The sequence below is a fragment of the Hemitrygon akajei genome, chromosome 12 (genome assembly GCF_048418815.1).
Source record: "Hemitrygon akajei chromosome 12, sHemAka1.3, whole genome shotgun sequence".
In the NCBI taxonomy this organism is placed as follows: domain Eukaryota; kingdom Metazoa; phylum Chordata; class Chondrichthyes; order Myliobatiformes; family Dasyatidae; genus Hemitrygon; species Hemitrygon akajei.
This window is the reverse complement of record NC_133135.1, coordinates 77,020,718-77,047,301: the sequence shown is the minus strand read 5'-3', so window position 1 is coordinate 77,047,301 and position 26,584 is coordinate 77,020,718. Positions and strand designations below refer to the sequence as shown.

Sequence of the window (26,584 nt, the reverse complement as noted above, 5' to 3'; positions counted from 1 at the left end):
GCATGTACAAGAGTAACTGGTGAACAAGATTTATTATGGGTTATGACATAGTACAGTTTTGGATTATATTTTTAATAGTAGAATTCGGGAAGCTGGCTGCAAGTATTATGGAACAGTTAAGTCTTGAGGCAACAAAAGCCAGAATGAGGGATCAACGCAAATGGGAATATTTCTCCAATGTATCATTTTTCTTAAGCAAAAAATTACACACAATGGTACCTCAGTGGAATTTAAACAAGAGTAATTCGATAGTCATTCCAGATTTTCATGATTTAGAGATTAATAGATAGCAACAAGCTATTACAATTGCAGTCAACCAGGGAAAATGATTATTGCATATTTCAGCAAAACCATGCTCGTGGTTTTTTACCAAAGGAATCTGTTCATTGGCATGTTTGACTGATGTATCACTCTGATACTTAAAAATTATTTAATCCAGCAAAGTTGCAGTAAGTGATATTAGAGTGTATTCACAAACCAAAGTGAAGGAACACACCAGATTCTTAGGGAAATAATGAAGTTAAGGGTTTAAGGTACCAGAATATTTGTTCACAGGTCTAATTCCACTTTGTCTGCAAAAATAATAACAAGAACAACAATTATTCATTCACACAGGACACTCAACCACAGAAATACTGAAATAAAAATAACTTTCCTTTGTAATTTGATATATAAAACTCCAGATGTCGTATAGTTCTTATGAAAGCTGCATTTAATACTGACTTCTACCCTAAATCTTCAATAGCCTGTTACCATTTGTATCTGAATTATTTCTGTTTCCATTCTGCATTTTATCATGTTACTTATCTACTCATGATCAGCCTCCTGCTCTGGGAAAACTCACAAATGCTTTTCAAGTTACAATCTCCTTCATCATTAGCAAGTTTTGTCTACAGCTCACAGGTTGTCTGTTTTTAGCATGCCTTCTGTGCACTTGGAAATTCTTTCACCTGTTTTCTTTCACTAACGCGTAAGAAGTCTTGACTTTTCAAACATTCTAAGGACATGCGCGGCATGTAGATCGCTAAATACAATGAATTCCTCCTGAAGATCATTTTGGATCAAGGAAAATGTGTTTTTTAGAAAACTATAACCAGATTTAATCCTTTAACCATCTGTGGAACTTGTTTTTTAAAAAAATTATTTTCTTGCCTCTGTAATTGACCTTTCCATTTCTACTGCTGGAGGCTATAGTCGACAGACCCCTCTTAGCAGAGCAACTTTCACGTACTCCCTGGACTATAATCACTTCTGAAAGATTTAATTGGCTGACCGGCCAGCGTCACTCAAGAGGAGAGTGCCTGTATATAATCTGCAAAGCTCAGCAGTGCACTCTAGAAGGAGCTCAAGTTTAGGCATACATCAGTTTGGCGAGTAACAGCAAGACCGAGCCAGCAAAATGTGCAAAGGGTTGGCTGCATTACCGGCAACATGCCTCGAAAGGTGAGAAAGTGTATTTCTGCTCTGATTTAAGCATATGTACAGCTATTAAATAGTCCTTGTTCGAATGCTTCATGATTTTTAATCAACGTGAATGAGCTGGTGTTATTGTGAGAGACTCACTTTTTCTAGTAGTAATTAATATGGGCTCCTATCGCTTAAACTGTAGACTTGTTGCACAGAGCAGCATCCAGAGCTAATTTTAATTGTAAGAATATCGCCCTGGATTTAGGTACCAGTAACTGGGACAAATAATTACATTTAACAATTGTCTTGTTATCTCTCAGGTCTTGGGACTTTCACTGCTTCAGGATATTTAATGGAAAACTCCAGAACTCAGAATTCATAGTTAACTGTAAACATTTTAAGAGCTATATTATAAACTTTCACCCTCTGTTAGAATACTTCACAGCACTAATGAATCGATGGAACAGAGAAAGTTTATTTTAGTGTTACATGAAAGGTCTGTTGACAATAAGGCAACTTCAGTTCAACAGAGATAGATCTGAGAGGAGTCTTGTACTTTACACTCCAGAAGCAAGTAAATAAATGTGGTGAATTAAATATTTAGATTGTTGGAGTCATCTTCAATTTGCTGGACCTCAAACTGTTTATTGAGTGAAAGAAAATCAATTACATTTTTATCAGAACAGTTGCAAAGCCGATGTTTTCGTTAAGAATACAGCCCTTTTTGTTTTAGTTACTTGGCCTCAAACTGTATTGTAACTGCAATTAATGTACGAGTAATGTTTCGTGTCATTATGTTGATACATACCGTGATTTTAAAAAATATATACTATTACTAACTTCGTGTTTTCCACAAGAAAGAATGCAGCTTTATGATTGAATGCACAAGCTGAAACCACAGAAAATTATTTAGGGAAGATTATAAGATTAAATGATTTGGGGGTATTGCGTAGCGGTTAGTGCAACACTTTACAATCCCAATGACCCAGGTACAATTCCCTCTGCTGCCTGTAAGGAATTTGTGAGTTTTTCCCGTCACCATGTGGGTTTCCTCCGGGTCCTCAGGTTTCCAAACATTAGGTTAATTGGTCGTTGTAAGTTGTCCTGTGGTTAGGCTGGGGTTGCTGGGTGGAATGGCCCAAAGGGCCAAAAGGGCCAATTCTGTGCTGTATCTCAATAAATAAAAAAAAAAACAAAGTGCTGGAAACACTCAGCCCGTCGGGTAGCATCTGTGGATAGAGTTGAAGTTAACAGTATAGGTCTGTGACCCTTCATCAGAACTGGTAAAGGTAGAGAAACAAGTTAGAGTTCAGTCAGAGAGAAGGAGGGGAACGGATGGTTAAAATAAAGGGAAAATCTCTAAGACAGTGAGTCTATATGAGTTAACATGGATGGTAATATGCACATTAGACTTCTTTGTCTTTGTAATGTGTTTAATCTCATTTCAGCAGAATCTGTAATCATAGTTTATCACTGAATTATAATTTAGCAATTTAGCCAATCAAGCAGCACAACTATTCAGACAATACAGGGGTTATTTTAACACTGGATATTAATGTAAATGAAGCAATGGAAATCAGGAGATATTTTTAGTGTAAAGGTGTATAATCTGATATTGCCTATTTTACATATACTCAAAGTTAATGTTACCTAATCTAACACAATCTTTCACGTGTATAATGTCCTGCTTTTCCTCTATTGGACAGCAATAAATGCACATTAATAGTGTGCTGTAAGTTGACTTAAATGGAGTGATCTAATTGACCTTTAAAGTAAAATACTGGCGTGATCTGTAAATGTATGATTTACGCAAGAGCGACTGTAAGATTCAGCTAGTGTATTATTTAAGCACTTCAGACAATTCAATTCTTTCTATCATATTGGCCAGATATGACTTTGAAATTATTTTCCATTCCCATTATGCTATGATATAAATGATGTTTGTTACAGCATGATCTGTTCAAATGAGCACAAATTCAGCACACAATTATAAATTTAATCATGTTTCTCTAGAATCCAATACAAGTTGTGCTTCAGATGTAACAGAGTTGAAGTTGTCTTTCATTAAAAATGCAAAAAATAAGTCTATAGACTGGAGCAATACAAGATAGATAGGCATAATCTCAGGTAATGAGCTTAGATATAAAAATATGAATAAAAATGATAATTTTTGTCAATTCCATTTCCCTAATCCAAAATAGTTATTATAATATAAAATACATTTTTATTTTCCTTTTCTCGTACTAATGCAACTAGCAAGTCTCATAGTCACAATTTGGCTCCTGAGATAGTAACAATACTTTGCTTGCCATTTCATTTGATGTGCAAGAGAAAATGTTATCATTAAAGTTACGGATTGCTAACAAATGGACTGCTTTGCAAATTTCCAGTACACTGGCAGCTGAGGTAGGGGTCTGACAAAGCAGGAAAAGTCCACAGATCAGCAATATCTGTCACTGACTTTAACCCCTTGTAATATTATATACTGTTTGAGTTTTGCAAGCACTTCATGGGCATATGCAATTGATGACACAGGTAAGCCAATCTGTACAATGACTGTCCTTCAAATCTGAAATTTGATGGATCCTGAAGATGAGAATAAAAGGCGCCTGCATGTTCGAAGCCCTTGGCTCAGTTTGCTGAACCTTCCCTGGATACAACTACTGATTGTTATGAGCTTCAAGGGTAAAACTCTTGCCCAATAATAGAGGAAGGAGCTTGCTAGTGTAACAAGTCTATGGGCACAGGTTGCCCAAGAGCTGACTGTCGCCATTCTGGATCTAATAGGTAAACCACTTTAATGACTGATCCAGGTAATTGTAATCAGATACACTCAATGGGCACTTTATTAGGTACCTCAATAAAGTGGCCATTGAGTTTATGTCCGTGGTCTTCTGCTGCTGTAGCCCACCCACTTCAGCGTTTGACATGTTGTACGCTCAGGGACGATCTTCTATACACCACCGTTGTAATGTGTGGTTATTACTGTCACTTCCCTGCCAGCTTCAACCAGTCTGGCCAACCCCCCCCCCCCCCCACCCCCTCCGTCTTCTCTCAATAACAAAGCATTTTTGCTCTCAGTACAGCCGCTCAATGGATTTTATGATTTCGGAACCATCCTCTGTAAAGGCTAGAGGCTGTTGTACGAGAAAATCCCAGATCAGATTCTGAGATACTCAAACAACCCCGTCTGACACAAACAATCATTCCAGGGTCAAAGTCACTTGTATCACATTTATTCCCCATTCTGCTGTTTGGTCTGAGCAACAACTGAAGCTCTTGATCACTTCTGCTTTTATGCATTGAGTTAGTTGCTGCCATGTGATTGGCTGATTAGATACTTGCATTAAAGAGCAGGTGTACCTAATAAAGTGGCCACTGAGTGTATATTCACTTCCACCCTGATGTGTGCATTCTAATCTGCTCACCCTGAACTCTCCAACCTGCTCCCAAACATTTCTGTGCGCACTTTTCTATAATATGTGCATTTCTTCACACATGCCTCCCTTCAGATTTTTGCAGCAGTGTGCATTTCCTTTATACTTACCCCCAACAACCATTCATCCAGTCTACGTATTCTGCTACTCTTACTCAGATCTCTTGCTTCCCTCCTCTCAGGTAAAGGTAGCACAGAGCATGACAAGAAGGCAGAGTTCCGAAAGTGGCCCTTTGGTTAACTCTCAACTGCATGGGGCGGGTTGGATCCCAGTGCTTGACATTAAAAGGCAAGAGTATGGGAGTCTCATGGTGATGGAATTATAAACTTGTTTACTTTGGCTTTGATGTCTACAATAAGTGAGCTATGATCATGTGCAAAATCCATTTTGCAAACTTGAAAGTTCTATTGTAGAGCATTAATCTCACTAGGGATATCCAAGCAATCTTCTGAAGTCGTAGCAAAGGACAGTTAATATCCCCTCCAGAGAAGTCATTCTCTGTGAGGGCATTCCATCAGATCAGAACCTTGGACCCTCTGTCTCTAGTGAGGCTAATAAAGCAGAGATTGGGGTCCACCTGACAACTCACAGATCTCTGAGGTGTAAGATCAGATAGTCAATGCAGGGAACAGTCTTGAAAAGTTCAGGTCAGAGACAAGAAGATTGTTTAAGCTCAGCTGGATCCAGATGCTGCACTTGAGGATCTGTTGATGTACTAAGTAGTTATAAGGCAGTACAGAATGCAAACCATTTCTGCAATAAACACACTAACGGGAAGAAGAGATTGTCTGTCTCTTCCATTTGCTATGGTAAGGGTGCCACACAACAGGGGTCCCAGCATGGATCTGAAGAGGTAGTGTCTAGCTAGTATAATCAATTACATGGCATAGGAGTATACTATTTTGTTATTTTATTAATTCAGGTAATGTACAGAAAAGGCCCTTCCAACCATTTGGGCCATGCTGCCCAGCAACCGCTGATCTAACACTAGGCCAATTACAACAATTTACTTTGTACAATAATGAGGTGTGGTCTATAGGGAAGAAGTCAGAAGTCACAGTGGTGTCGAGAAAACAACCTCTCACTCAATGTTGCAAAAACAAAGGAGTTGGTTGTGGATTACGGGAGGAATGGAGACGGGCTAACCCCTATTCACATCACCGAGGACCTCACGTGGTCTGCACACAACAGCTGTGTGGTGAAAAAGGCACAACAGTGCCTCTTTCACCTCAGATGGTTGAGGAAGTTTGGTATGGACCCCCAAATCCTAAAACCTTTCTACAGGGGCACAATTGAGAGCATCCTGACTGGCTGCATCACAGCCTGGTATAGGAACTGTACCTCCCTTAATCGCAGGATTCTGCAGAGAGTGGTGCGGACAGCCCAGCACATCTGTAATTGTGACCTTCTCATGATTCAAGACATTTACAGAGACAGGTGTGTAGAAAGGGCCTGTAGGATCACTGGGGACCTGAGTCACCCTAACCACAATCTATTCCAGCTGCTACCATCCAGGAAACGGTACCGCAGCATAAAAGCCAGGACCAATAGGCTCCAGGACAGCTTCTTCCACCAGGCCGTCAGACTGATGAACTCACGCTGATTTGAGTGTATCTTATGTTATATTGACTGTTCTATTTATTATAAATTACTATGATTGCACATTTAGAAGGAGACATAACGTAAAGATTTTTACTCCTCATATATGTGAAGGATGTAAGAAATAAAGTCAATTCAATTCAATTACCAATTACCCTTCCTCCACGAATCTTTGGACTCTTGGAGGAAACCAGAGCACCCAGAGGAAACCCAGGCTGTCGTGGGGAGAACGTACAAACTCCTTACAAACAGTGGCGGGAATTGAACCTAGCTTGCTTGTACTGTAAAGGTTTGTGCTATCCACTACGTTACCAAGCCACCTATCCATTGTGTAATTCTGTTTCATCACCCTTACAGATAGTGAAGTCCACTCATTACATAAATCTGTTTCTCCTCGTGCCTACCCTTTGTTATTAACTATCACTTTAAATTATATACCCTCAGATATATGAAAATACAGCAATGGGGACAAATTCTCTCTCCTGCCCCTACATAATATTGCACACCTCTAACAGTTCTTTTGAAAGCACAGGCAATACATCACACATAACTCTGTAGGAGAGGAAGAGTTTGTATCTGCTGAGTTAGATACTGTTTTATTGATATGACTGGTTGACAATTATCCCATGTGAAAGGATTTTTTTACATATCTTGCCTCTTCTGCTGAATGGAAAGACATGAATTGGTCATGGACAATAAAGAGACTGGAAAAGATCTGCGATCAGATTTGCTTTGTGTGGGAGAAAATGAGGACACAAGGGGAGGAGTCACTTTTGCACATCTATGTCAGATGGATGAACTGCTGATGCCAAGGAGAACCAAGCAATAAAAAGTGCATCTCAAAGATTTCTACTGCTGTGTTAGCCTCATTGTATTCTCCCCTCATTCTTAGAATTAACTTCCTGATACTGATCTTCTGAGACCACAGTCTATGTGGATTGGAAATGATATCTCCTCCTTAGTGATAGTCAACCCAAGGATGCGTTTGTAGCCCACTGCTCTACTCTCTCTACACCCATGACCGTGTGGCTACAAACTTGCTGATAACATGACTATTGTTGGCAGAATTTCAGATAGTGGTGAGGAGACTTACAGGAATAAGACAGATCAGCTGGTTGAGTTGGGTCGCAGCAATAACCTTGTGCTCAACATCAATAAGACCAAGGAGTTGATTAAGGACTTCAGAAAGGGTAAGTCGAGGGAATGCCCACCAGTCTTCATCGAAGGATTAGATGTGGAACTGGTGAGCAGTTTCAAGTTCCTGTGTGTCAGTATCTCTGAGGATCTACCTTGGGCCGAAAATACTGATGCAAATACAAAAAAGGCATAACAGCAGCAGTATTTCATTAGGAATTTGAGGAGAAAAGGCGCTTGCCAATTTTTACAGATGCACCTTGGAGAGCTTTCTAATTGGCTGCATCATGGTCTGGTATGGAGAGGCCACTGCACCGGTTCGGAGAAAAACTGCAGACAGTTATAAACTCAGCCAGCTCCATCATGGGCACTAGTCTCCCGGCATCCAGGAAACCTTCAAAAGGCAATGCCTCAAAAAGGCAGCATCCATTATTAAGAACCCCCATCATCCAGGAAATGCCCTCTTCTCATTGCTACCATCAAGCAGGAGGTACAGGAACCTGAAGACACACACTCAACATTTCAGGAACAGCTTCTTCCCCTCCGCCATCAGATTTCTGAATAGACGTTGAGCCTATGAGCAATTCCTCAGATTTTTTTCTCCTTTTGTTTTGCACTACTTAATTAATTTATGTTTTATAAACACTTCTTGTAGTGTGTAGACTTTATTATAATGAATTACAGCAAACTGCTGCTGCAAAACAAAAAGGTTTCACAATATACTGTATGCCCGTGATGTTAAACCTGCTTTTGACTCTATAAGGCCATAGGAGCAGTATTAGGCCATTTGACCTACTGAGTTTGCTCTGCAATCCATCATAGCTGATTTATTATCCCTCTCAGTGTTATTCTCCTGCCTTCTCCTTGTAACCTTTGACACCCTGATTAATCAAGAACATGTGAACCTTCGCCTTAAATATTCCCAATGTTTAGGCCTATACAGCCATCTATGGCAAAGAATTCCACAGATTCGCTAGCCCCTGGCTAAAGTAATTCCTCCTCAAATCTGTTGTAAATGAACGTCCTCAATTCTGACACTATGCGCTCTGGTCCTAGACTCCCCCACTATAGGAGACATCCCTTCCACATCCATTTCATCCACACCTTTCAATATTCAATAGGTTGCAATGAGATCCCCCCTCATTCTTCTAAACTCCAGCGAGTACAAGCCTAGAGCCTCAAATGCTCCTCACTTGTTAAACCTTTAATTCCTGACATCATTCTTGTGAACCTCCTCTGGAACCTTTCCAATGCCAGCACATCTTTTCTTAGATGAGGGACCCAAAACTGCTCACAATACCCCAAGTGCAGTCTAATTAGAGCCCTATGAAGACTCAGCATTATATCCTTGCTTTTGTATTCCAGTCCTATCAAAATGAATGCTAACATTGCATTTGCCTTCCTTACCACCGACTCAACCTGCAAGTTAACATTTAGGGAATCCTGCACAGGGCTCCCAAGTCCCTCTGCACCTCTGATTTATGAATTTTCTCTCCATTTAGAAAACATTCCACACCTTTATTCCTTCTGTCAAAGTGCATGACCATGCGTTTCCGTACTCTATATTCCATCTGCCACTTCTTTGCCCATTTCCCCAATCTGTCTAAGTCCTTCTACAGACACCCTGCTTCCTCAACACTACCTGCCCCTCCCCCTATCTTCGTATTAACTGCAAACTTGGCCACAACGCTATCAATTCCTTCATCCAAATCACTGACATACGGTGTGAAACAAAACAATCCCAACACCAACCCCTGCAGTACATCACTTGTCACCGACAGTCAACCAGAAAAGGCACTTATTTTTCCCCATTGTTTGCCTCCTGCCAGTCAGTCAATCTTCTATCCATGCTAATACCTTTCCTGTAGTACCATGGGCATTTTCCTCGTTAAGCAGCTTTATGTGTGGCCCCTTGTCAAAGGATTTCTGAAAATCCAATTCAACAGCATCTACTAACTGTCCTTTGTCTAGCCTGCTGATTGTTTCCTCGAAGAACTCCAACAGGTTCTTCAGGGAAGAATTTCCTTTTAGAAACCATGTTGACTTTGGCCTCCAAGTACCCCAAAACCTTATCCCCAATAATAGACTCCAACATCTTTCCAACCAATGAAGTCAGGCAAACTGGCCTATAGTTTCCTTTCTTTTGCCTTTGTCCTTTTTAGAGTGGAGTGAAATTTGCAATTTTACAGACCTCCTGAACCATTCCTGAACCTAGTGTTTCTTGAAAGATCATTCCTGAACCTGTCAGGAAGCGGCCTGGTTGAGGGAAGTTCCTGGTGTGAAAAGTGCTAGTCTTTGGCTCGAGAGTCTTCGGCGAGGAGACTACGCCAGGCACAATTGCAGAGGGTGAAGACATGACCGCTAAGCTGATTCAGTGTGCTACGTGCATGATGTGGGAGGTCAGGGACACTGGTGGTGCCCCCGGCTGCTACAGCTGTGGAAAGTGTGTCCAGATTCAGCTTCTGAAGGAGCATGTTGCAGCACTGAAGAAAGAACTGGATGACCTCCGGTTTATCTGCGAAAACGAGGGTTTTCTGGACAGGACCTACAGTGAGGTCGTTACACCGAGGATACAGGTGAAGAGAGAAAGGGGGCGATGATGAGGAAGGAAAGGATGCTTGAAGTACATGAGACCCCAGGGGATGTACCTCTCATAAACAGGTTCACCTTCTTGGAAGCTGTCAGGACAGAAGATACTGCCAGTCCTGGCCTCCAGAGAGGAGGACAGGTCTGCGAGCCGAAAATTGGTGCAGAAGCAGAGCCAAGGAGTCAAACATCAGGAAGAGCCGTGGTAGTAGGGAACTCCATAGTAAGAGGTATGGAAAGGGGTTTCTGCGGCAACAGGCGAGATTTAAGGATGGTGTGTTGTCTCCCTAGTGCTAGGATCCAGGACATCATGGACCGATTGCAGGGAATCCTCAAGGGTGAAGGTGAACAGCCGGAAGTGGTAGTGCATGTCAGCACAAATGACATCGGGAAGAAGAGGAAGGACATTCTGCAGCGGGACTTCAGAGAACTCAGAAGAAGGCTGAAAAGCAGGACTTCCAGGGTGGTTATCTCTGGTTTGCTTCCAGTTCCTCGTGCTGGAGAGGGCAGGAACAGGGAGCTAATGGATCTGAATGTGTGGTTGAGGAACTGGTGCAGGAAGCAAGGATTTACATTCTTGGACCACTGGGATCTGTTTTGGGGTAGGGATGAATTGTACAAAAGGGATGGGTTGCACCTTGATAGGCGGGGGACCAGCATTCTGGTAGGCAGGTTTGCCACTGCAACACGGATGTGTTTAAACTAAGTAGTGGGGGGGAGGGGATGAACTGGAAATATAAAGATGGAGTTAAAGGGAAAGTGAAAATAAGATAAGTTAAAAAGGACAACAGAATCAATGGAGTAGAAAGCTCAAGAAGAGATCATACAGTATGGCCAAGTGAAATAGGAATTGATATGAAAGGAGAGGGGAGTACCGAATTAAAAGTATTGTATATGAATGCACGAAGTATAAGGAATAAAGTAGATGAGCTTGAGGCTCAGTTGGAAATTGGCAAGTACGATGTTGTGGGAATAACTGAGACATGACTTCAAGCGGACAGGGCCTGGGAAATGAATATTCAAGGATATCCATCTTATTGAAAGGACAGACTGACTGGCAGAGGGGGTGGGGTGGCTCTGTTGGTGAGGAATGATATTCAGTCCCTTACGAGGGGGGACATAGAATCTGGGGATGTAGAGTCAGTATGGATAGAACTGAGAAATTCTAAGGGTAGAAAGACCCTACTGGGAGTTATCTACAGGCCCCCAAACAGCAGTCTGGATGTAGGGTGTAAGTTGAATGAAGAGTTAAAATTGGCATGTCGCAAAGGTAATGATACAGTTGTCATGGGGGATTTCAACATGCAGGTAGACTGGGAGAATCAGAATGGTACTGGACCCCAAGAAAGGGAGTTTGTGGAGTGCCTCCGAGATGGATTCTTAGAACAGCTTGTACTGGAGCCTACCAGGGAGAAGGCAATTCTAGATTTAGTGTTGTGCAATGGACCAGATTTGATCAGGGACCTCGAGGTAAAGGGACCATTAGGAGGTAGTGACCATAATATGATATGTTTTAGCCTACAATTTGAGAAGGAGAAGGGAAAATCAGATGAGTCAGTATTACAGTTGAACAAAGGGAACTATGGAGTTATGAGGGAGGAGCTGGCCAAAGTTCAATGGAGCAATACCTTAGCAGGGAAGACAGTGGAACAAAAATGGCAGGTATTTCTGGGAATAATGCAGAAGGTGCAGGATCGGTTCATTCCAAAGAGGAAGAAAGATCCTAAGGGGAGTAAGGGGCGGCCGTGGCTGATGAGGGAAGTAAAGGGCAGTATAAAAATAAAAGAGAAGAAGTATAACATAGCAAAGATGAGCGGGAAACCGGAGGACTGGGAAGCTTTTAAAGAGCAACAGAAGATAACAAAAAAGGCAATACGCCAAGAAAAAATGAGGTATGAAGGTAACTAGCCAAGAATATAAAGGAGGATAGTAAAAGCTTCTTTAGGTATGTGAATAGCAAAAAAATAGTTAAGACCAAAATTGGGCCATTGAAGACAGAAACGGGTGAATTTATTATGGGGAACAAGGAAATGGCAGACAAGTTGAACAGGTACTTTGGATCTGTCTTCACTAGGGAAGACACAAACAATCTCCCATATGTAATAGTGGCCAAAGAAACTAGGGTAAAGGATGAACTGAAGGAAATATATATTAGGCAAGAAACGGTGTTGGGTAGACTGTTGAGTCTGAAGGCTGATAAGTCCCCGGGACCTGATGGTCTGCATCCCAGGGTACTTAAAGAGGTGGCTCTAGAAATCGTGGATGCATTGGTAATCATTTTCCAATGTTCTATAGATTCAGGAACAGTTCCTGCTGATTGGAGGGTGGCTAATGTTGTCCCATTTTTCAAGAAAGGAGGGAGAGAGAAAACAGGGAATTATAGACTGGTTAGCCTGACGTCAGTGGTGGGAAAGATGCTGGAGTCAATTATAAAAGAGGAAATTACAACACATTTGGATAGCAGTAGAAGGATCAGTCCGAGTCAGCATGGATTTATGAAGGGAAAATCATGCTTGACTAATCTTCTGGAGTTTTTTGAGGATGTAACTATGAAAATGGACAAGGGAGAGCCAGTGGATGGCCAGTACCTGGACTTCCAGAAAGCTTTTGATAAAATCCCACATAGAAGATTAGTGGGCAAAATTAGAGCACATGGTATTGTGGGCAGAGTACTGACATGGATTGAAAATTGGCTGGCTGACAGGAAACAAAGAGTAGTGATTAACGGGTCCCTTTCGGAATGGCAGGCTGTGACCAGTGGGGTACCGCAAGGTTTGGTGCTGGGACCGCAGCTGTTTACAATATACATTAAAGATTTAGATGAAGGGATTAAAAGTAACATTAGCAAATTTGCTGATGACACAAAGCTGGGTGGCAGTGTGAAATGTCAGGAGGATGTTATGAGAATGCAGGGTGACTTGGACAGGTTGGGTGAGTGGGCAAATGTATGGCAGATGCAGTTTAATGTGGATAAATGTGAGGTTATCCACTTTGGTGGCAAGAACAGGAAGGCAGATTACTATCTAAATGGAGTCAAGTTAGGAAAAGGGGAAGTACAATGAGATCTAGGTTTTCTTGTACATCAGTCAATGAAAGCAAGCATGCAGGTACAGCAGGCAGTGAAGAAAGCTAATTGCATGCTGGCTTTTATAACAAGAGGAATTGAGTATAGGAGTAAAGAGGTCCTTCTGCAGCTGTACAGGGCCCTGGTGAGACCACACCTGGAGTATTGTGTGCAGTTTTGGTCTCCAAATTTGAGGAAGGACATTCTTGCTATTGAGGGAGTGCAGCATAGATTCACAAGGTTAATTCCCGGAATGGCGGGACTGTCATATGTTGAAAGATTGGAGCGACTGGGCTTGTATACACTGGAATTTAGAAGGATGAGAGGGGATCTGATTGAAACATATAAGATTATTAAGGGATTGGACACGCTGGAGGCAAGAAGCATGTTCCTGCTGATGGGTGAGTCCAGAACTAGAGGCCACAGTTTAAGAATAAGGGGTAGGCCATTTCGAACAGAGATGCGGAAAAACTTTTTCACCCAGAGAGTGGTGGATATGTGGAATGCTCTGCCCCAGAAGGCAGTGGAGGCCAAGTCTCTGGATGCATTCAAGAGAGAGTGAGATAGAGCTCTTATAGATAGCGGGGTCAAGGGATATGGGGAGAGGGCAGGAACGGGGTACTGATTACGTATGATCAGCCATGATCACAGTGAATGGCGGTGCTGGCTAGAAGGGCTGAATGGCCTACTCCTGCACCTACTGTCTATTGTCTATTGTCTACTACTAATGCCTCCACAATGTCTATAGTTACCTCTTTCAGAACTCTGTGGTGTAGTCCATCTGGTTCAGGTGACTTATCTACCTTTAGGCTTTTCAGCTTCCGTGCACTTTCTCCTTGGTAATAGCAATGACACTCACTTCTATACTGCTAGTATATTCCACAGTAAAGATTGACACAAAAAGACTTAATAATTCCTACTGCCATTTCTTTGTCCCCCAACAATACCTCTCCAGTATCATTTTCCAGCTTCCGATCTTCACTTTCATCTCTCTTTCACTCTTTATGTATCTGAAAATTTTTTTTGTATCTTCACTGTGGGCTCAAACACAATCTTCTCTAAAAAGCCATCTTGTAGGCATTCTACAAATTCTCCCTCTTGGAATCCAGCACCAATCTAGTTTTCCTAATCTACTTATGTATTGAAATCTCCAATAATCATCACAACATTGTCCTTTTTTACATGGCTTTTCTAACTCTCATTGTAATTTATAACCCACATCCTTGCTACTGTTCAAAGGCCAGTATATGATTCGCATCAGGGTCTTTTTTACCCCGCCATTTCTTAACTCTACCCACAATGATTCTAGTTCTTCCATCCTAGCTCACCAATTTCCAAGGATTTGATTTCATTTTTTACCAACAAAGCCTCTCCACCCTCTTTGCCTGTCCTTTCGATATAATGCGTATCCTTAGATGTTAAGTTCCCAACTATGATCTTCTTTCAGCCATGGTTCAAATGCCCACAATATCATACTTGTCAATCTCTAACTGTGCCACACGATCGTCTATCTTACTCTGTATACCGTGTGCATTCAAAAACAGCACCTTCTGTCTTGTATTCAGCACCATTTTTTGATTTTGCCTCCACGTTACTCTTTAACTCATTCCTTCAGCTGCAATTCTGCCCTATCATCTGCCTGTCCTTCCTCACACCCTCACTGCACACTGCATCTAGTTGTACACCAACTGCCCCATCCTTGGCCTTATCACTCCAATTCCTATCCCTCTGCCAAATTAGTTTAAACCCACCCCAATCCAGCCTGCAAGAACATTGGTCCCACTCGGGTTCAGGTGTAACCTGTCCTTTTATACAGGTCATATCTTCCCCAGAAGAGATCCCAATAATCCAAAATTCTGAAACCAGTCCCCAGCACTAATCCCTCAGCCAAATATTTATTTGCCAACTCATCCTGTTCTTGCCTTCACTGGCAAGTGGCATAGGCAGCAATCCAGAGATTACTACCATGAAGGTCCTGTTTAGTAGTTTTCTACCTATCTCCCTATATTCTCTCTTCAGGACCTCTCCCTCGTCCTATCTATGTCTTTTGACCAAAATGTACCATGACTTTCAGCTGCTAAACCTTCCTCCTTTAGAATGCTGTGGACCCAATCCGAGACATCCCTGACCCTGGCATTAGGAGGCAACGTACCATCCGGGTGTCTCTTTCATATCCATGGAATCAGCTTTCTGCTCCTCTAGTTATGGAAATCCCTGTCACTACAGCACTTCTCTTCTCCCCACTTCTCTTCTGAGCCGCAGAGTCAGATTCAGTTCTAGAGACCTGGTCACTGCTGCTTCCCCAGTAGGTCACCTCGCACAACGATATTCAAAGCTCAATCCTTTTATTGAACGGAATGACCACAGGTCTACTCTGCACCGGCTGCTTATTCCCTTTCCCTCTCCTGACAGTCACCCAACTACTTGTACCCTGGAATTTAGCAGCGGCTGCCTCTCTGTAGCTTCTATCTATCACCTTATAGGAACCAAAGGTCATCGAACTGCAGCCCCAGTTCCTTAACATTGTCTCTAAGGAGCTGCAGCTTGATGCATTTCATGCAGATGTAGTTATCAGGGAGTCTTCAGATCTCCCAGATTTCCCACATCTCACACAAAGAAAATACCATCACCTCCAGATCCATTCTCAGTGCACTGACTATGTACTAACTGAGAAAAAAAACTTACTAGAAACTTTCTTACTTACTTAGAAACTCTGCCTGTGCTTGCCCAAGCCTGATGAGCCAACACCAGACACTCAAACACCGGCCTGCTCCAACAATGGCTGCTCTGCTTACATCTTCTTTCCTTTTATTGGTCCCTCGTTGAAAGAAAGCTGAAAGTTCTAAAGCTCTTTTGAAACTTCACGCTGTGTCACTAACCAATGCCCTCTTGCTCTGATCTCAGCCTGCTGAAAATTCTGATTATGAATTACATCAAGCTCTGTACCCAGTGCCTTATACCTTCCGTGAGTCAAACCGTGCTTGCAATATTCACTAGAGTGCTATCTGGTGTTGCGCAGTGAAGATTATTCACTGTAGGAGGAGGTGGATGAGGAGAACCATTTAGCAGAGAATGGGAAAATCCCGACTTTTTCTCCAGGTTGCATTAAAAGGTCTCCTTGGTGGGATCTATAGCTTTCTGGGGTAAGACGTGCGTGCTAGTAGCATGACAGTTCCATGATAGAGTCAAGGAGATCTGCCGATGCTGGGAAGTGAAAATTGTGTTTGTGACATTTTTTTCATGTGGAGTGACCATTACACAGAGTGATACTTTGGGCTTGTTCCCAACGGAGCCTCTGTGAACAAACTCTTTCTCACAAACAGGCAAGGAAACAGCTGGGCCATTTCGCTCTCTCTTGTATATTTCTGTGATCTGTCTTCAGTCCCCTCCAATCACTGTTACATAATTTCCTGACTTCCATGAGAAGTCTGAAAAATGTTTAGACTACAGGTAAATTGCAAGAGTCATGATGATATCATTGTAATTATACAACTATCATGTTGAAATTGGTACGTGTCTCTTCAGAGGCATTTATTCCTATGTGACTCAAAGAGTTCTTAATGAAATCTGAGGAAATAGTTGTACTTAATGACTCCCACCATGAATACTCACAAAAAACTAAGACAAACTTATTTGCCCCAGCCTGGCTATGAATTAATAGGGCTTTTTTTACCCAGCCAATGACTCCCATCGGCTTTGATGAAAATATCAGGCGGGTTCAATCTGACCACCAAGACTACCCAGCAAAATGCTCCCGGTTTTTAAAAAAAGGATGGGAGATGAGGATGTGGTAGGAATTAATCAAACGTCTGTCCACTCCATCTATCGTGGGTGGAGAGTAGCCTTAATATATCAACAATTGCTTGACAAGTTATTGAACACCACAAGTCAGAGATTTAAGCTGCACAGCAAACATCGTGTATTATTTTTCTTTATAACATACAGTACTGCGCAGAAGTCTCAGGCACATACATATAGCTAGGGCGCCTACGACCTGTACAGTACTGTAATGATTTTATGTATTGTACTGTACTGCTGCCACCAAAAAACCCATGATATATGTGAGTGAGGGTAAAGCTGATTTCGACATGGGTCTCCATTGTGGACTGAGAATGGGAAGGGGACAGCGTGAGGGGAATCATAGTTGGGAAAAGGGGAAGGGAAGGAAGGGGTGAGCGGGAGGCAGCAGAGGTAATGCTGAATAATCTAATTGTGTGGGATTAAATGACCTTGCCTAGTGTTTCAGGGCTGGGCGTGCCTGTACCCATGCCACCCCCTGCCCGGCACTTCTTCTCTGCTACCTGTCTCACACCCCTCCTGTGGCACTCCATGCACCCCATTCCCAAACTTCCTTTGCTCCTGCCAGATTTACAAACTCGTTCTCCGCCCCACTTCGGCAAATAGAATGCTGTGCAAAAGTCTTAGACCTCCTATCTATAAATAAGTGCCTAAAATTTTTGCACGCCCTGTAGAAGGAAGCCCATTATGTCAATTCTCTGAATATTCCATTCATTCTATTCCCTGAACTATTTCCTCATGGCCCAATCTCTCACGCATACATAACACCATCTCTTGGATTCTCCTTCCTCCTTCCTTATCAGAAGGGATAATACACAGGAGCCGATTAATCTGACAACCCGTGTGTGTTTTTGGTATGTGAAGAGAAACTGGAGCACCTAAGGGAAGTCTGTGCATTCACAGGGGATTGAGTGGAGTCCACACTGATGGCATCCAAGATCAGAATCAAGACTATGGTTCTACCTCCAGCACCATTATTTCACCCCTTGAATTGCTCTGGAAAATAAGTTCAAATACTCAGTTACAAAGTAACTGCAGTTTGACTTGTACATTATGATTGTACTTATATCTATGTGTTCTTAACAAGAGAATAAAAATCTCCGAATTGCCACCTTGCCGAGTTCGCCTTCATACTTAATGCCTTTTTAAGCCACGAAAGAATTCTGAAATTTATAGCCTCTCTCAGCTACAATGAAGACAATAGGAATTGCTGTGCAGACATGGCTGACTGTGCTGTTGAAGGGTTTCGGCCCGAGACGTCGACTGTACTCTTTACCGTAGATGCTGCCTGACCTGCTGAGCTCCTCCAGTGTTTTGTGTGTGTTGCTCAGATTTCCAGCATCTGCAGATTTTCTCTTGTTTGTGAATGTACTGGGGGTCACTTTGTGCCCAAGTTCTGAATGGTTCCCATATTAAAAAGGCACCACGGTACTGTAGCAGTTGGGGCGATACTATAATAGCTCAGGGCATTCCAGAATTCGGGGCTCATTTCTGGAGCCATTCTATACATCCTCTCCATGGAATTCCTGGGTTACTCTGGGTTCTCCAGCTTCCTCCTACAGCCAAAGACATACTGGGTAGGTTAATAGGTTATTGTAAGTTGCCCCATGATTGGGTTAGCGTTAATCGGGTTTGTTGGAGGTTATTAGGCTGGCGTTGCTTGATGTGCTGGAATGATCTACTCCGCACTGTACTGCTGAATAAATTCTGAAGCTGCAAATTTGCCATAAACTTCGCTGCATTTGTTACTATAGATCTGCAATGGACAAGGGAATTGTGATGTAGTGGATCTCATCCCTTAGATCTGTTGCTCATGACTGGATGTGAATTTTCTACTTAAAAATTCTTTCTATATTACAAGTATCATAATACCTCTGATCACTTTGTAAAGTGTGCAGGTAATGTACAAAACCATAGGCAGCTCTGACTTTCAAGATCACCTACAATATGTTGAAAGGAGCCTTCAAGAAGTAAATTGCCACAAAGGCAAGCATTGTGTGGAAGAGGGAAGGGATTATAAGATATAAGAGAATAGGAGGAAACCATTTATCTCCTCAAGCCTATTTCCCCATAGTTAGATTATTCCTGAATTGTACCACACTTCCATCTACGAGCTTTAATCTGTAACATTCAAAACAAACTTCTGTTAAACTGATAACTGCAGTTTTACAGGCATTTTGATGACCATAACTATCTAGAAAGAGACTAAATTAAAGCCATACTTCATGTTGGCACGCTATAAAATAAATCTGATAGATAAATATCGTAGTTATCCTTTCACAACATTGAGGAGAGTTACTTTAGGGACAGGATCATAATGGTATACTGCCAAAATAAATCACAGTTTTTTGAATTGGCCGGAACGGAAGCTTTCTCATTTTGTAATGCTATCACTGTAGTTCAGATGTATTTGTCTTTAACAGAACAGAGAAGTCGTTTTTTTGGGGGAGGGAGGAAATCAGAAATGATTAATTAAACCCATGCTTCATGTTGCCATGGATTAGAGGAAAATAAATTTTAGTAGATTATGTTATAGCTTTGTCTAGGGCTTGAGTTACTGTTCTGGATGTAAAAATATCTCAAGTTGTTGGTGAGGCCAACTTTAAAGAACTATAATTTCATGTTTGCACAGTGTCCCATGTGTCTAGTTTGTTAGAAAAATTCTCATAAAAGAAATCTCAAGGGAAGAAATGTTCTTCTCTTGTAGATTTAGGTCTAGAGGACACTAATGAATTTTCAGTGTGTGTCTGTCTTTGAAACTTTACTTATGTAAATGCTTAAATAGCTGAAATTCTTTAATTCTTTAAGAGTTACTGCATTATTATAAAATTGTTTGCAACTAGTACAATGTACAGATCCTTTTTGTTAAATCCCATTACTGTTGGTAATCTAAAATCCTTAAAACTGATATTATATTTTACTGAGGAAGTTAAGTTCAGTGAAATGCACTTCCTTTGAAGTTCAGACAGTTTATTTTCATTCTCTATTAGGAGATTAGTGATGAGATTTGGGTCTTATTGGAATAACAATAAAACATATTCATTAGTTTTGCTTTCCCATCTCCCACCCATGTCCTAAACAAAACATTTCCCACTTCCCTTGGTGCTGTAACTGTGGTTTCCTAATTCTTGACCCATTTCGATCTGGAATGCAGTTTCTTCCACAAAACTTTAGTTGAAATGGAGGTCAGGTTATCAACGAAAAGGATAATTAGGCAAGATGTCAAATAGGGTGTTAATTTGATTTTCTGTCCATTTATATGCATAGAAATTAGGTAATGTTGTGTTAATTATAACAAAACTTTGCAATTAAAATTTTGAGTTATTCAGAAGAATTTACTGTACCAATCACTTTGGTGAAAATCTATCTGTTGTACAGTACAATTGAAACAGATACTCCCTCTTGGAATTCTGCCGACATATCTGAAATCAGGCATATGCACCCAGAGGCATCAGTTTTCCCACATGTCAGGTTTAAGGGTATCTGATATAAATTTGATCTCCTGGGTCGAGAAAACAACCGCTATGTGGTGAACACAAAAAAAAATTTACAAAGCCAAATGAGTTCTAGACTTTGATACGATTTCAAAGGCCTTTGAGCAAAGGCAATCCAAACCTGGAGACTGGTCACATACCTTACAAAGCACTGGGACTGCTCAAATTCACATTTAACAAGTTAAGATTTAATTACTGAGGAACTTATTTAGCAGGAGCCTCTGGGGTCACTCTGCTCATCAAGGAGCAGGCCCTCTCCTCCACTGTGATGAGACTGTTTTTAAGTACCCTAACCACCCTTTACACAAGGACATATCGGGGACATACATACAGTAAGGTGCTGGAGAAAAGCCCGTAGCATCATGAATGATCCCACCCACTCTGCTCATGGACTGTTTGTCCTACTCTCATCAGGAAGGAGGCTACGTAACATCCATGCTAGGACCACTAGACTCAGAAACAGTTACTTTTCCCCAGTAGTAAGGCTGATCAACATTTCCAACCACAAATCTACCCCAACAGATTTCTCACAACCACTACTTTATCATTTCCTGTCTGAGTCACCTTCTGTACAGGTACTCCTGTGCCTAGTGTCACCTTATGGATACGCAATCAATCTATGTATACAAGGTTTCTTATGTATTTATATTTATTGCTTTTTTATTATCATGTTCTTTATCTTATTGTGTTTCTTTTTGTGCTGCATTAGATCCAGAGTAACAATTATTTCATTCTCCTTGACACTTGTGTACAGGAAATAATATTAGGCAACCTTAAATGTTAATTAGGTTTCATAGGAACTTTTAAAAGGCAATTGCAAATCCATTTGCAAGCTGACAAGGAGAAAGCTGGAGTAAGGGATTAAATACGCAATGGCTACAATGGATCTGTGGAACTCATGATTTCGTAGTGTTTCAACTCCCAGCTCATTCCCCCTTTGACCCGTTTGCCCTCGGCCTCCTCCACTGCCAGGGTGAGGCAAAACTCAAACTAGAGCAATAGCATTTCATGTTCCACGTGGGTAGTCTATGACTCAATGCCATGAACACAGTTTCAGGTAACCTGCACAACCTCTGTTCTTATCTTCTCTCCATCTGATCCACCCAGGTTCTCATGTGAAAGTCCTTCTTTCCAAACACTTACTATCCCACCAGCTCTTGGTTTCTTAGTTACCTCTCCTCACCTGATTCAAACACACACACACACACGCACACACACACGCGCACACACACGCACACACACACACACCCTATATGCCTACAGGCTGGATGGCTTTCTTCACAAGCTAGCCAGTTTCTACCTCAGTAGAGAAAATGAAGCAAATGCCGTTTTGTTTTAGAGAAATGCACTGGTTCAACTTATATACAGGGGATTGGAGATTTCGTGAGGACAGCTTTGTATGAGTCGTTATGAGAGGCAAGGAATGTGCATGTGTATAAAAGAGATGCTGCCAAAAAGATGTGATTTTTTTTGGATGTTTTTCCATTGCTTGTGTTGTACTTTATTCATCTACACTTCAGTGCCTTTTTCAGAGAATCTTGGTCCTGCCCAATACTTGCTCCAGCTCCTCTAGCTAGGTACAACAGACGCCTGCTGCTTCTAGCTGGTTGCCATGGGGAGTATGCCTTTAAGGGCCTATTAGCTTCCTCTAATTGCTGTTATGTGTTGGTAGCAGTGATAAATTGAGAGTATTCCTACTCAAATTACACTGTGGAATCATTGCTAACACGGTCACAATGAAACGATAAAATGCTGAAGATAGTCAGGAGATCAGACGGCATACATGGGGAGAGAAACAGAGTTCACATTGCAGGTCAAAGACCGTTCTAACTCTGCTGCCCACTTGCTTGCAGCTAGTCTTGTGAACTCTTGGAGGAGCATCCAATTTGGCATTTGTATGAACTGCAAAAACATTTGAGCTCAACAAAGGCATTTCTCGGTGAAGGGAGTTTAACCCAGAATGAAGATTAAAATGCTGGAGAGTCAGGGTAGAGAACAGGTGAATTGTTTATGCATGAAGTTAGTGATTAAACCAGAAGTTGTGTCAATATTTAAAGACAGATTAAGTTGGCTGTAAGAAACAAGATTAAGAGGATATGGCAAAATGGCATATTTGTGAAAATGGAACAACTGCTTGTCTGTAACACAGACAGTGTTGGAGACAGGCTGAGCCAAACAAAGATATTTTGAGATGATAGTTTATTATAAGCAGTCAACAGAATCATCAGGGAAAATGTGTACTTAAATTTTGGCAAGCTTGCTCTGTACTTATTGAGATTTAGTTACATACAAATGTTGTTGCCTTCCCAGTGCATTTATCATGTTCCATTCTGCTCAGGATACTCCTTTGCTACTTTCAGCAGGGTAATTTGTAATTGTGAGCCATAATCTGTGTTTTCTCACCAAAGCTGGTAACATGCAAATAAGATCTACAGTACTGTTCAAAAGTCTTTATTGATATATATATATATATGTAGAGAGAGAGAGAGAGAGAGAGAGAGAGAGTTAGGGTGCCTAAGACTTTTGCACTGTACTGTAATTATCAATGTGGAGCGGAGACCGAGTTTGTAAATCTGGACGGAGCAAAAGATTTTGGGAATGGTGTGAGTTGGGGGGGGGGGGAGCACTGTGGGAGGGGTGTGGGACACGTGGCAGAGAAGGTGTGCCAAGGGCGGGGGATGGCACAGGTTCAGAGACACCCAGCCTTGTGTCACAAGGCATGGTAATTTGATTACAAACTATTGGTTTATTGTCTCTCTGGTGCTTCCCACTCCCTCCCCTCCCCCTTCCCCTTTTTCCAACCAGGATTCCCCTCTCTCTGCCACCTTCCCTCTCTCAATCCACAATAGAGAATCAGGCTTATCATCACACACATATGTCATGAAATTTGTTTTCTTTTCTTTCGTGGCAGCAGTACAGTGCAATACGTAAAATTCCTACAGTACTGTGCAAAGGTCTTCAGCAATCTCTCTCTCTCTCTCCCTCTTCCCCCCTCTCTCTCCCTATTAATGCCTAAGACTTTTGCAGAAAACCATATCAACAACTTTTCAGTAGAACAGACAATTTTGTTGTCCCATGCGATTTCACAAAATGATCAATAAATGGACTTTGAGATTGTTGCTGCTAACTCCTTAATACCTCTCAAGTTGAGCCAACAACTACTCCAGACCTATTTTTAACATCTCAGCCGCAGTAGGTGTTTCTGGTAATGCAGAAACCCTGTACCATTATCCTTCAATTCCAGTCAAGAGTTTGTATCAGCTGGCAGACTTGAATCCAAAACCCTATAACTCCTGGGCAATGAGCTGCTAACTGAGCCTCGTCTATGATGCTGCTATTAACTTAGATGGTGCCAGAAAATTACAAGTTGCCACAACTAACCCCATGTCGAAGAAGCTTGTGAAACATCAATAGGGACATAAGAAACTGCAGATGCTGAAATTTGGAGCAACAGACAATCTGTTAGAGGAACTCAGCAGATTGGGTTATATCTGTGGGAGGAAAGAACTTATCAGTGTTTCAGGTCAAAGCCCTGCGTAGGACTGAAAGTGAAGAGGCAAGGTAGTCACCATAGAGAGCAAGAGTGTGCCAAAAAGGAATTCCAAGGTGAATGTTGGAATGAGAAAGGATGTAAGATGATGGGCAGGTAGTGCCTCCATCTATCATTCACCTGCCACAGTCTTCCAACTCTACCTCCGCTCACCTCCTCTACCTGACTCTGCCTGTCTGTCATCCTCTTTTCTTGTTTGTTGCTGTGAAATATCAGTCTGCCATACTGGAGTCTGAAATTCTATGACTTAAAAAGATTTGATGAGTTTCTTTTACATGCGTGTGTTTCAAGTGAGTTTATTCTTTCCAGTATTCCTGGGGGCAATGCCTCTGTTCTGCTATCAAGAGTCCCCTGACACTACTTAACATGAAGTACAGCTTCTGGTCACAGTGGTCCTGAAGCTATGGGGCTATCCATTTTACGTCCAGATGGGAGGAGGTTCAACAACGTATTACGGAAACTTTCATGGGGAATTATAACATTCAATATACATCTGTCACTAGAAATTGCCCCATATGATGGGAAATAATTTAGAGATGGTCAAACTATGAAACGTTTAAGCATAAATATTTCTTGCAAATATTGCAATTTATACAAATATCTGATCTAAAGCTTTTTTAATATCAGATCAAAATGAAACACAGACTACCAAAAAGGAACAAGGAACTTTATTTTAATAAAGAGAGGCATTGGGGGAGAAAAGTACATTTAATATATAAATCTTGCAGAATTAGTGTACAGTAGAAATTCAGGATATGGTTAAGAATAAATTGTTGGAACTCTGGTACAACATATTTTCCCTTTTCTACTTTGAAATATTATCCTCACTTCACATAAAGTTATTGGCTAGATATTGATATCTAATCATTGAAGGAGAATTGTCACATTCCTCGAATAGTCAAACTGATGTGTTGTGGAAACAATTGCTTATTTTTGGCATACATACAAGCAGAATTATTGTTGATTAATATTATATATCATGAAGAACACTTGTCTGCATTTACTGCTGTAGAATGACAGTGTGTTCATTGTGTTCAGGAGACAGAACAATGATATCTCAGTGTATATATCAATACATGTAATACAAAGGAGAAAGTGTTGGTGTTCTTGAAATGTATCGAAGTGGATAAATCCCCAGGGTCTGACAAGGTCTATCCAATGAAGTTATGAGAGATAAGAGGAGATTGCTAGAGTTTTCACCGAGATTTTTATATCTTCGTTAGCCTCAGGTGAGCTACTGGAAGACTGGAGGACCAATAATGCCGTGCCTTTATTTAAGAAGGGTAGCAGGGATAAGTCAGAGACATCAGGCTGGTGAGCTGGAGCATGGATTGATAAGATACAGTATATGCCATGCTTGCCTTCTTGGCGAAGAAGAGTTGGACTGTCTTGTTACATCCATACAAAATGTTGGTTAGGCCACGCTTGGAATGTTGGGTGAAGTTCTGGACACCACACAATAGGAAAGGTGTGATTAAGCTAGTGACGGTGCAGAAAAGACTCATGAGGACGTTCCTTGAATCAAAGCACGTGTGTTGCAAGGAGAAAATGGATAGGCTAAGTCCTTTTTCCCTAGAGATGTGACATAATATACGTATATAAAATTGAGTCAGGGGTGGGGCAGATAACCATGGTGGTGGCAAATAATGCTGGGGGGATCAACTTTATGATACAAGTGAGGAGGCTTAAAAGGGATCTGAGGGGTTAATGTTTCACAAAGTGTTACTGGTAGTTGAATCAAGTGGAGAGAGTGGAGGCAGGAAGAGTAACACCATTTGACAGACATCTTGAGAGGTATTTGAATAAACAAACCATAGATAGATATGGAATTAACACAGCCAAGTGTGCTAGTACCAATAGGCATGATGGTGATCCAAAACACAATACACTGAAGTTCTTGTTTCTAAGCTTTACAACTGTGTGACTAATGTAATGAGATAAATTATCTTTTGTTGTGACACTATCCATTTGGAGTTCAATGATTTTTATTTCATATGTAAAAGAAGGAAGCATATCTTGGCTATTCTTCACTTAACCCTCTGAGAAAAGAGCATTGTAAACATGATAATTGTAAATCAGAGATTTAATAGAGATTAAATGAATGGTCACATTTCAATCTGTTCCTTTATAAAATGTGAATAAGCAAACATCAGAGCTTTTAAGCCTTTTACTAAACATATAAAAACTCTGCAGAATAAGATAGCCTCTGCATTTGGTTAATATGTGCACAGGTTATGCTTGGTCCCATCTGTGTCTGTCAGTACTAAGAGATTAGGGCATGCACCAATATTAAACCTATTAAGGGGAATGCAGTGATATTGGATTGATGCAGAAGAGTGATGCTTGGGTAAAAGATCAGCCATGGTGGGAGCAGGTGTGAGAGGCTGAATTGCAGCTGTTTGCTTCTGGCCCTTATGCTTTTTCCTGTCACCTGACTTTGCAAAGCAAAGCAAAGCCGGAAATTTCCATTCACTGCCTCAAACTAGGTATGTTTTTCTTCGAGTCACCAAAAGTG

General features: G+C 41.4%; 1 protein-coding gene across 1 annotated transcript in view; it reads left to right on the top strand.

Annotated features, from left to right (window-relative positions):
• The first annotated feature begins 1,294 nt into the window (after window positions 1–1,294).
• The window catches only part of LOC140737230 (regulator of G-protein signaling 5-like), a 57,989-nt gene continuing 32,699 nt past the window's right edge, over window positions 1,295–26,584 (top strand). Inside the window, exon 1 of the mRNA XM_073063538.1 lies at window positions 1,295–1,443. Coding sequence (XP_072919639.1) covers window positions 1,400–1,443 — 44 coding nt within the window. The 5' untranslated portion in view covers window positions 1,295–1,399. The remainder of the gene's footprint in view (window positions 1,444–26,584) is intronic.